General features: G+C 43.8%; 2 protein-coding genes across 6 annotated transcripts in view; both read right to left on the bottom strand.

Moving 5' to 3' along the window:
- Positions 1-8,264, bottom strand: part of CCDC30 (coiled-coil domain containing 30) — a 104,659-nt gene extending 96,395 nt beyond the window's left edge. The window contains exon 1 of one of the 2 annotated variants that reach the window (XR_012511329.1): positions 5,202-8,264. Coding sequence is in view for 1 of the 2 variants with exons in the window: in XM_074376688.1 (XP_074232789.1) it covers positions 5,202-5,333 (132 nt within the window). In the remaining variant the exon portion in view is untranslated. The remainder of the gene's footprint in view (positions 1-5,201) is intronic. The other variant, XM_074376688.1, reaches the window with a different exon arrangement.
- Positions 8,265-8,402: 138 nt separating this feature from the next.
- Positions 8,403-11,974, bottom strand: PPCS (phosphopantothenoylcysteine synthetase). 4 transcript variants are annotated; one of them, XM_045520225.2, is made up of 3 exons: positions 11,840-11,974; positions 10,984-11,087; positions 8,403-9,254 (listed from the first exon to the last, which is right to left on the bottom strand). In XM_045520225.2, the coding sequence occupies exons 2-3, from the start codon at positions 11,074-11,076 to the stop codon at positions 8,931-8,933; spliced, it is 417 nt and encodes a 138-aa protein (XP_045376181.2). In that variant the 5' UTR covers positions 11,077-11,087; positions 11,840-11,974; the 3' UTR covers positions 8,403-8,930. The 4 variants fall into 4 exon arrangements, with proteins under 4 accessions (XP_045376181.2, XP_045376182.2, XP_010958079.2 ...); XM_045520226.2 differs by having other exon boundaries at positions 11,883-11,948; XM_010959777.3 differs by lacking the exon at positions 11,840-11,974 and adding an exon at positions 11,261-11,833.
- Positions 11,975-12,078: the final 104 nt, after the last annotated feature.

A 12,078-nucleotide genomic window follows, 5' to 3' on the forward strand; every position in this document is an offset into this window, starting at 1 on the left:
CAACCGCTACATCCTCTCTCAAACTACCAGATATTCTTTGGCTTCACTTATTTCCCCCTGAAGCCTGGACCTAACTGTTGATCATTCCAGTCACTCTCTCGCCAATGGCCTCAGTTATCTTGCTCCTTGTCCCTTCTTCCTTGGAAATCCAAGCCCAGGAAAAGTTCAGCCATTTGACTTTTCTCTACCCTGCAGTCTGCTGAGTGCTGGTGGAGAAAACCAAGACAAGGAGCCACTGCAGGTTCGTGGTCTGCAGCCTGAGCCAAGCGTCTCAACTTGCATAGGTCATTCTATGCTCTTGGCCAGCTTCTGCTACCATTTCACTCAGCAAATATTCAGAACTTCCACCTCCCCATCAAACTCCAAATTTCACCTCTCCCCTTTGTTCGCAGATGACCATCTCCCGCAGCATGAGTAAAACCAAAGCCATTATAAAACTCTGTCAGCTTTGTCTGCTACCACCAATATACCATCCTTCATCTTTAGAGATCCTGTCCTCACTCCTTTCCCAGTGGAAGAGCTTTCTATCCTCCTGGCCAAAGCTCATCCCTTTACCTGTGTTCTAGATCCCGTCTCCTATTGCTTCCTCAAGGAAGCTTTTTCTTTGCTTCCTTGCTCATTATCTCTCCCTCTCCCTCTCTCTCTTAATGTCTTGGCCTTAGCTCAAGATGTCTCTGATCTTAAAAACAAAGACATAAAAACAACTCTTTGATCCCACCACATCCCCCTCAAGTTATTGTCCTCTTTCTAATTTGTCTTCTGCATTCTTCAGATCACTGTGTTTTGGCTCCTCTTCTTACTACTGTACTCAAACTCCATCATCAATGACCCTCCAAATGCCAAATCCAACTGGACAAGCTTGTTTTGTTTTCTCTAGATATGATCTCTGTGCAGCACCTGTTCACTCCTTCTCTCTTCTTTGATGTCACTTCCTCCAGTATTTACTCTTACCTCCCTGGCCTTTCCTTCCCTGTGTTCTTCCTGGGCTCCTCTTCCACAGACCCATCAAGCACCACCCATCCTAAGAACCCTGCCTTTGGCTCTCTGCCCTTCTCACTATCACGGTGACTAACAGCTCAGGCAGAGGAGTCTGACATCCCTTGGTTCAAACCCTGGTCCCACCACTTTCTACCTAGGTGACTTAGACAAGTCACTGAACTTGTTTAAACTCTGATTTCCCCCAAATAAAATGGATATAATAGCAATGCCTACCTCAGTGGGTTGTTAGGAGGATTAAATAATAATCCATAACCACTAAGCTTCAGATTTCTTTAGAAAAAGTGGCAGAAAACAGAAGTACACTAAAGTTAGAACAAATACAAGTGCCTGTGGCAGAAACTGCCAGTTGTTCTTCAAAATGTGTTCTTCCCTTTTTCTGCAGAAATAAGACATCTAATTTTTGACTGATCACAGGGATGCCTGCCTTCTGCTAGATACAGTCATGTGACTATGTTCTGACCAATGGGATGTAAACAGAGTTGGGTACCACCCAACCTAGGACGTGTCCTTACAGGAACAGGATGCCCTCCTTCACACTCCTTCCTTTTTACAGGCTGGAATGCAGAGAAGATAGCTTGAAGCTTGGGCAGCCATCCTGGACACCATGAGGTGAAAGCCACATGCTGTGGATGATATGCTCTCATAAGAGAAGAAATCTTAGTTGCTGGCAATTTCCAAATGCTGCCCTATCAGTTCTGGGCTGCTTTCTTCTTGATTTTTGTGTGAGAGAAATTTCTTTTTCAAACTGTTACTATTTTGAGCTTTCTGACCTTCACAGCCAGCCAATCCCACTACCACGGGAAGATTACTAACAGAATAAGATCCAAGGGCATACACTGCAAACTAAATCTAGCCACATATGGATATGTGGAACTGGCCGGCCATTACTAAGCTATCCGGACCCATGAGGTCTTTTGTCTATGGGTGACCCTGTGAATCTGCCCCCCTTACTTGCTTCTCTGTATAGATGGACTTCTCTGCTTGCTCATCAGCAAAGCTGAAAACAGCCATTCAAGTCCTAAGTCTCTGTAATTTTTCACACTAAGTAATTTCTATTGTTTATCTCTGGGTTCAAATTTATGAAAGAGAGGCAATTAATGATTCATTGCTCACCTAACGAATTATGCCCCTCTCTCCAAAGTTAGTTGTATAGTATTCCTTGTTCAGTCAGTTGTGGTGGGAATAGGTTGGAAGCAGGGGTACAAATATGGCCACCAAAGCCTACTCTTTAAGCAAGGACTGGCAGAGAGGTACAGGTGCCAGGGAAGAGGACATAGGCTAGAAGGGGAGTATAAAATGAGTCTACCATTTAAGACCAAGGCATATCCACTGTCTAGCAAACAACTCAGTCTGAACAATGCACTCATCTTCCTCCTACACTTGCTCCTCCTTCTGTATTCCACAGTGAATAAAATCACCATCAACGTAGTTTCCTAAGCCATAAACCTGAAGGTCATCCTTGACCCCACCTTATTCATCCCACTCACATGTACAACCAGTCCGTGAATGTGTAGGTTCTTCCTCTTTACTCATTTTTAAAAAATTTTTTATTCTTCCCCCTTAATGGGGGCATTTGGGATTGAACCCAGGACCTTGTGCACACCAAACACGTGCTCCACCTGAGCAATACCCTCCACCTGCTCTTTGCTCACTTTCGAATTCATCCTCTCCATGTCTGAGGTTGCTATCTTAGTTTAGCCTCTTCTCATTATTTGCCCAATTTAGTGTAATACCATCCTTAGCTGATTTCCCTGCTGCTGGGCTGTCCCCTGCACTCCACAAAGCTCTCAGACTGACCTTTGTGAATGAAAGTCACTTGCTGCTTAACAGTCCCATTACTTTCAGGTGGACTTCAAACCCTTAGCATGGCACCAGAGAGTCTTCACAACCTGGCTCTTGCCTGTCTCTCTAGCCTCACCTCCTGCCACACTTTTGACATTAGCCCTTCATGCCGGTATGCTGACTGATCCCCGTCATGCTGCTTATTCCATGACTGAATATTTGGGTCCCTATGCCTGGAATACAGGGTCCTTCTGCCAGTTCCACTCTGACATCCCAGAACTAACATTTTTCCAGTGGATTTATTGAGACCCAATAGCTGAGTCATTTGAATATTCTAAAAAAGCAGATCTTGAGGTAACAAAAATTCATTCTTTGAATTATAAATGCTCTGACATCTAAACTGTGCCTAAAATTGCCCATATAACAAAGTATATAACCATACTATTCTTTAAAAGGAGATACTGAATAAATGCTCATTAAGTATCCTACAAAGCCACTGTCTGGAAAGAAGCACAGGCATCCAGAAACTTATGGATGTCAAGAATGAGGTGGTAAAGCTGTCAAAGCAAAGTGAAACAGAGACAAAGAATCTTAAATGGGAGGAGGGCAAGGAGAATGGGTGCAGTCACTTCGACTTCTTACTTCTTCTAGTAGGTGCCCTCCAATTACAGTGCATGGGCCAGGACCACATGCTCCAGCACATCTCCTGGCTCTGAGCAAACGATGAGCTTTGAGTCCCATGGTCTTTGAGTGACATAGGGAACAAAGTAAACAGCATGGCCATGAAAACTGAAATATCCAGTCAGGTTATTCACCCTAACCCTTCTTACCTCTTCTCATACAAAGATAATTGAAAACTTACAAATGTCTAGGGGGCAGGGCATAGCTCAGTGGTAGAGCGCATGCTTAGCATGCACAAGATTCTGGGTTCAATCCCCAGTACCTCTGTCAAAATAAACAAACAAACAAACAAATAAACCTAATTACTTCTCCTCCAAAACAAAAAACAAAAAAAAATTTTAAATCCTCATGCTTAATAAAAAAAACTTACAGATGTCCTAAGTACAGTACACATTCTAGTTTCTTTTCAATTCCCAAATGAGAAAAATAAATTTTTTAAAAGTTGAAAACAATGTAGCAATGTTTAAACAGGTAAAATATAAAATTAAGTGAAAAAGAAACACAAAATGTACACTATAACTATGTAAAAAATATACACACATAGGCAAGGATTAACACAGAACAGAAAAATGAACTGTTGATGTGTTAGGAATGGGTTTGTTAACCTCAGCACTGTTGACATGTGAGGCTGGCTGATTCTTTTCTATGGGGGGGATGTTCTGTGCATAGAATGTATAGCAGCATCCCTGGCTTCTACAAACTAGATGCCAGCTCTGTACCCCAAGTTGTGACAACTAAAAATGTCTCTGTCTGTTGCTAAATGTCTCCTGGGAAGCAGTGTCATCCCCCAGGTTTAGAACCACTGGGCTTGTGTGAGAGGACAATTTTTTAAATTTTATGTTAACATTGCCATCATGATGTTTGTTCAAGAAATACATATTGGAAGAGGAAAGGAAAAACTCCTTACCATATAGCATCTCACAGCCCCTTTTCTCAAGGGCTAGAATTAATAAATAAAAGTTTCCATTTAATGTGAAAAATTGAAAAAGCTACAGAGCTTGCTTTTCTTTTCCAATCAATTACAGAAAAGAAAGCTGAATTTCTCAGTATTTGGAAAACTGACTTGGTTCTAAGTATGACACATCACAAATAACTAATGTAATTGGCCTGATAAATAAAAATACCTAAACCATTCTGTCCCCTAAAATGCCTGTTAAAAATGTGCACTTTGCGTATCTCCAAAATAAGTTTACACTTAAGAAGAAATAGTACGACTCAAGGAGGAACACATACTTTAAGGCAATTTAAAGTTTTCCAAGCTAAAATACAATTGCACTGGATCTAAATAAATCTTACGCTATTTTTAAGGCTCTCTGTTCCAGTCTTTTTAGGACCATTAAGCCTGCCCCTTTGCCAAAAATATTTATTTTCAATCATTCCTCCTGTTTTTGTTTGTTTTTTGACTCACACCACAAAGAATGTTTTCTAATTAAGAAACTGACATGAAGAGGAAGCACAAGAACTGTTTTAAGCATCTCTTTTCAAGAAAATTCTATCGTATCAAGGTGTTGGGTTCGTGTGGACTTAAAAGTTTAAATCTTGTTACACCATCATTCTGAATGATCTTTTCACATACACGAACACATCACTAAAATGTATGCCTAACACAGTATTCATTTAAGCAAGGAACAATCTTCTTTCTTTATATAAGACTGAGATAAGCCCAAAGATGCATTTCGATTTTTCCCCCTCCATTTTCAAAACACACTAGCTTGTAGAAATTTACTGTTTGTATTTACCAATGCACGCTTCTCCAGTCTCGTCTCTAGTTTCCCCAAGACAGAAAGCTTGCCATAGTGCAGAGGAACAGAGAAAATCTTCCAAATGAGTCCAGGGCTGGAGAAGATGAAATATTTAGCTACCCAAAGCATTGTAGCAGGAAAGCAGAAGGAGGTGGTCTAGAGATGACAGAGGTGGTGGAGACGAATGGACATTCAGGAATGTGCAGTGTGGACAAGACAGCGTGAGATGGCTGTGGAATGAGCAGGGTGAGAAAACTGGCGCTCAGGGTGGTGAGAGAGGTGGATGAGGTTGTAGGCTGAAAGACAGAAGGTAACTGACTTGATGACGCCTGCTGTTGAGGATACAAAAGGCCTCCAGAGCTTCTTTGGGAAATAAAGTTCTGCAAAAAGGAGAAAACGGTAGTTCTTTGTTCACGGGCGGACAACCAGGGGAAGCCGTGGCTCGGTGGACTTTGTCATGGCCTGCACCTTCAGGCGCAGTCTCTGTGCAGGCGTGAGTCCTCGCCTGGAAAGTGAGAAAAGGAAGGCCTGCCTAACAGACGAGGGTGTTCTAAGCCCTCTTTAAATAAGAGCGGCAGGCGAACTTTAAATGCCTGAGGCGGGTGGGTCCCGGGAAGTCGCGAATCCATCTTCATGCAGAATCCTTCTTTCACCCCGCGGTCGAGTCAGGAGAGGCTCTTCTCCTGCCGTTTCGGGCCATACTGGGCAGAGAAGCGGGAAAGACCTGGAATGCTGAAAAAGAGCGGAGAATAGGTGCTTTCCACCGTGGGGGGGCGGCGGCAGCGGGACCCTTAGCAACCAGGCCGGAAACTGTCCTTTGCAGAGTGCGACGAAGGTCCCGCGGCCCGCGAGCAGCAGGTGCTGCCCGGGTCCCGGGCGTCATAGCAACCGCGCTCGCCGCCAAGGCGTCCTTCCGGCGGGAACCATAGAAACGACGCGCGCCATTGGCTCAGGGGCTGTGCTTCCTGCGGAGACTATTGTTAGGGTGCACACCATTGGCCTCTGGCTAACCCCGGCGGAACGAAGGTACGACTCAGTCCGTTGGCTCCGCAGTAATCACGGCGACGTCAGAGCGCGGATTTGCAACTAAGTTTTCTCACAGGGCATTTATAGTTCTCAAATACCTTCCCGCCAAGTCTTACCTAGAGCCCTGGTCTAATAAACTTGGATTTATTTTTCTAGAAGTAACTTCACTCTTAAAAGGGAAAGGGTGCGAGGTCAGGAGTTCTGAATTTTGGGTCAGGACCTGTCTCTAATTACCAGGGGCACCCAAGACAAATCACAACACTTTTGGACCTGGATTATTATTTTAAAAATGAAGAAACCGGACATGACTAGAATTAACCCTTAAGCTGAAGTCCTTTAGAAGTCCTAAGCACTGAAAATTAGGTTTCGGCGAACCGTATCCTCCACCCATGTAATGCAAAATAAAATAACCTAAATGACACAAAATTTAACATAGGCTTGGTTTCTATCATCTTCATTTAAGTGCTCTTATTGCAAGATTCTAGTTAGTTCATCAAAACTCGATTTTACTCAAGTTTTGGGGCCCCTGCTTTGCTGGTATCCCACACACATACCTGACATTTCTTAGTCTGATTCTAGGTTCATACAGGATTCTTTCCCAAGCTTTGCCGGTTCTACATGCATTATCTGGGTAGGCCTTATCCTTTACTGTCTAAAAGTGCTTGAACCTCTTCCTCTGGCACCAGAGCTCTTGCAAGTTTTTTTTCCCTCTGATCTAAATTGCTCAACACTATCACCTCCAGCCCACTTAATTTCTACTTAGCAGTTCAAGCATCATTTCCTCCAAATTACGTTCCTTGGTCCTCTGATCTAGATCAAGTTCCTTATTTGCTCTCATTGACTTATTTATGTTCCTTTTCATTCTGTTTCTTTACACACTTACACTCGCTGATTAAACAAACAAAAACCACCTCTTGGAATTTTTGTATGTGTAAGTACCGTTTACATGCTCTGAATGGAAAGGAAACTGAACTGGAAAACACTTCAAATAATTCCATTTAAGGTAGTGGTGGTTGTTTTTAAGCATTAAGAAATAAGGTAGGAAAAGGTTCCCAAGGAAGTAATAATTATGGTAAAAAAAAAAAAAAAACCTCAATTTATCCTCATTGTACATTCAAAAATAGTAAGTCATCATGCACATGAAGCTATACATGTAGGGAAGAAAATTAATCTTTTATTTCCTGCCCCTTGAGTACTGCAGCCACTGCTGACAGAGCCTGCTGCTTTTTAGGTTTTGCCAATTGGCCAAGAATTTAAAATTTCTGTTCACTAGGATTGCTGCTTCCAGAGCAGTCCTGACTGCTGCACTTACTTTTCCTCAGCTTCCTGATTTAATGAAGTACTTAGGTGTATCTCAGCACTTCAGTTCAAATCTTTTCAAGTTTATTGTACTTCTATTATCAGACATGTTGGGCTATCCTTCCCAATTCAATTCATAAACTGCATTTTAACTCAAATATTTCTGTGAGTTAGAGTACTTGCTTCACCTAGTTTTTAATAGCAATTTTTAACCACTGCACTCTGTGTATCAACCTATGGATCATTTAGGGTACTTCTCTGAACTACACTTCTTTTGCACTCCAGACCCAAAGTCCAAGACAGTCAGAGGTTTGAAAACTTTCCAAGGATTCAGGAATCAAGCAGGGCACCCGCATAACACTGCCTTGCTAAATGAGAAAAACAGCAATTGCAACCATTTATTGAGTGTAAATTATGTGCCAGGTGCCAGACTAATGCTTTATCTTCACTGCTTTATTTAATCCTCGTAACAAATGGCATTATTTTTCAGAGATTTATTATCACCATTTTATAGCTGAGGAAATTGTAATTAAGTCAGGTGTCTAAGTTTACAAAGCTAATACCTGGCTAGTAAGATGGCTCCAAAACCCATGCTCTACCCATGCTCTCTAATGCCTCCCTCAGGGCAGTGGTCACCAACTGGCCCCTGCCTGGCCCCAGGTGAAAGTGGGGGTAGACTTACCCTCAAGAGCAGTTCTACAAGATTTGAAAGGTAAATTCTTAACTCAAATATGGAGTGAATCTAGGACAAGAAGCAACAAGTAAATGTAGTGGGCAGTTCATCATTCTACAGGCAGTCTGACTTTGGGGGAGGTGTCCTCTCCTACTCCCATCTTTAATAAATTTCCCCCAAAAAACAACATCTTTTCCATCTTGTTGGCTTTAGAGCACATACTTTATTGCACTTAATTTTTTATATATCCATTTCCCAAACTAGGTATGTTTATTCATCTTTTTAATTCTCAGAATCCTCAGGGCCTACCACATAGTAGGCATCAACAAATATCTGATCCTCAAAGCATGGCCATTCATGCATCCATCCTTCTTACAGTATGAAGATTGATATTCAGGCCCCAAACATGTGTCTTGAGGAATATAATTCCCAATAAGCTCTTTTTTTTAAAAGGTGAGAAACAGCTCAAGTTCACTTTCAAAACCAAGATAACATTCAGGTGAGTGTGTGGTTTGGTCATAATTACTTTGCCTTTGTTTTCATTTTTTATGAGTATGAAATGATCTTTAAAAGGCAAATACTAAGCCATTTGCCCGTATACCACTCACTGCTTTCCCCCTTCATTTTCTTGGTCTTTATGAAAGCAAAGGATTTATTCTAGTTCTCATCATCTGTAAGAGCTCTGGTCCACTGAATAATTTTTGATCCTATAAATAAGGCTTTTTACTTCAGTTTTTGTCATGTATAAAAGCTGTATGTCGAGACTGAAGATCATCCACTATCTTCTCTTCTATCTCTATGCCTTTTTCTACCTCTTCCTCTGATAGCAATAACTTGGTTTCTGAGTCTTTGGTTATAATAACCACAAAGGACCGTCGTGACTCAAGGATGTTAGCCACCACCACTTGATGTCGATAAATTTCCAAAGCATTCCGTGCACGGTCAATTACGATGGAGGGATCAGTCTCCAACTTAAAGGAAATTATAAATGCTTTGGGAGCCCAGTCTTTAACCAAAGGAGAAAGCATTTTTGGCACCATCTTCATCGTTATCTGTATTGGAAAAAGAAAAGCTTAATAAGCAAACAAGGTCACTACCTATCAGATCAATCTCATGGGAAACTAAGGAAGCAGGGACTTAAATTTTTGGCTGTATCAATTTAAGTGGGATTTCTCACTGTCAGATTTTTTCAAAGCATATTAAATGCTTACTTAAAATCCTTGCCTCTGTAGGGTTCATAAAGACGCCTGATTTCAAGGCTTCATACATATTCTGGAGCAAACCATGCTTTATGAATTAGCCCTGCTCTGCCACCCTCATCACCATTAACAGAACTCTAAAGAACAGCAATACATTTTCACAAACATTCACTTTTATTTTTTAAACCAAACTCTCAAATGAACAAATGCAAATAATCTATTTATGCCAATGTTACTTTGGCAGAAGGTGGAGTTGCTAAACCTCTCAGCCTAAAATATTTCCTATATTGGTAGAATGGCTATTTGACTCCCTTTAAAAATTGTCCCGTATGGTATCTCAGCATTGAGGAAACAGAACTGGTTTTATTTTCATCCATCAAAACGACTATATCATTCTCAATCCCTTCTAAGGGGAATGTTGAGTTGTTTTGTGTACTTTCAAGACAGAACTAAAAATTACAGGATAAACTAAAGCTCCTAGAATTTTAAAAGCATGAAATCACTAAGCTAACTGTTAGGATTTCCCCTCTAAGAGTTAGCAAATGTGACAGGGATCAGACACCCGTTCCCCACATTATCTTTCTCCTTAGCATTTATCATTACCTAACATAGTATGCACTTGACTTATTTACTGTCTCCTCTGCAGAGTCTAAGCAAAACAAGGGCACAATATGTTTCTATTCACTGCTCTATCTCCAGGTTCTACAATAGTGCCTGGCATATAGTAGGTACTCAAAAAATATTTGTTGAAGAAATGAACAAATGAACTTTCCTACAAAGGGAGCAAGTGCCCCACAGGTAGTTTCTCCTATTTAAAATCTACTTGTATCTCCCAATAAATGATGAAGAATTCCCCCAGGTTACAAGAAACCAGAGCATCTCAACATCTCAACCGCACCACCACCCTCCCCATACCTATTCCTTAAGCTGCAATAATAACCACCATCTAATCTACCCCTACCACTCTTCGTCTCTAATTCACCTTTCATACTGATGCCAGAATGTCTCAGACAAAAAGTTTATCTCATTCTCTTACTTGGGTTTCCCTTGGCTCCACAGGATACAGTCCAAATTCCTTAAGAAGGAATACAAAGTCTTCTACGAAGTAAGCTGTCTCTTCTGTCTGCCCTCCACCCCCACCACTCTCCCGGCTCTGCAGCCTTACCAAACAACTTCTGTTCACAGCATACTGTCCGTTTCCAAACTCCAATTGTGTACTCTGTCTGGAATGACCTTCCCTACTTTTTCTGGTATTCCCTCTGCTCATCTTTTAAAATTCAGTTCAAGTCATCTCCTCCAGAAAGCCTTCCTTGCCTTTCCCCAAGATTCACTCACCCCATGCTCTGACTTCACTTTGTACGTACCTCTACTAGAGCATTTATCACTCTGCAATGTAATTATGTCTGTGTCCAGCAACCTCACTAGATTGTGAGTTCCTTGAGGGAGGGCGGTGTCTTATTCATCTCTGTATCCCTAGTGCCTAGCACGTACGGAATGCAGAAAGGCCATCTCCAGATCAAAAGGAAATTAACCCAAGATTGGTTATAGGAAATCAGATCTCTGGAAGAGACGCGCCCATCACCTGCAGTGGGCCCCCAGATGACTGGATCTTGTGTTCAGGCATTTCAGAGACAGGAACATAGAAATCTGACACGGCCGCAGCCAGGTAAAACATCGCAGAAGAGCCTGCAAAGAGAAGCACAAGGTGTAATAAATCGGAGAGGGGTATAGGGTCAGCTCCTCTTCAACGCAGGTTCCCCGGCTGTGAGAGCTGCCGGTGACGAGGAGGGTAAGGGGACCAGTGTTTGAGGGGAAAGACTCTGCCCCCGAGCATCTGACGGACTCCTAAGGGCACGCACCTAGAGGACTGAGCGCCTGGGCTGCAGCCTGCAGCAGATGCAAATAGTCTGCCAAAGTGGCGAACTCTACGGCCAGGAAGGTGCCGGCAGCCTCAGCTTCCTGGTAGCTCCGCAGAGCTGCAGCGAAGCCCGGGAGTGCCTTCTCTTCCGCCTCCAGACTCAGCAAGCCCAAAGCGGCTCGGCCCGACGGCCGCAGCGCCGACAGCCAGGTCTGAGGCGGGAAGCGGTGGGCAAAGGGGAAGGCGGAGCGAGCGCGGTACAGGAACAGGACCCCGTAGCCCGCGGCCAGGAAGGCCTCCGCAGAGGCAGCGCCGCGCCGCCCGCTGCTGAAGTTGTCCAGGAAGCGCACTGGCCGGGCTTCCAAGGGGACCTTGGTTCCGCCGGACGTGACCAGCACCACCCGCCGGCCCTGCGCGGCCAGCCCCGCAGCAAAGCGAGCCATAACTTCTGCCCAGCGCGCAGCCCCGGCAGGCTGGGGAAACTCAGCGACCAGATCCACGGCCGCCATCGATCTCGGAGCACCCCCCCGCTCCTGCGCAAGCTCCAGGGCCCTCGGCACCACGCCCCACGCCCCCGCACCTGGCCGGCGCGCAGGCGCAATAGTGACGGGGCGGTTCACTACCTCGCGCAGGACGCCAGAGCAGAGGTTCTGCAAGTCTGGAAAGCCGTGCTGGTTCCGCCCCCGCCTGCGAAATTGAGTGGGCGGGGTTCTCATGTGGGCGGGCCTCTGGAGGCGGTCACACCCACTCGTATTGGTGTCCTAGCTTGGGGGAGGAGCTGGCTGCGTTTGACCCTTACCGGCCACCGTACAGGCCCTC

The sequence above is a fragment of the Camelus bactrianus genome, chromosome 13 (genome assembly GCF_048773025.1).
Source record: "Camelus bactrianus isolate YW-2024 breed Bactrian camel chromosome 13, ASM4877302v1, whole genome shotgun sequence".
NCBI classification, from domain to species: Eukaryota; Metazoa; Chordata; class Mammalia; order Artiodactyla; family Camelidae; genus Camelus; species Camelus bactrianus.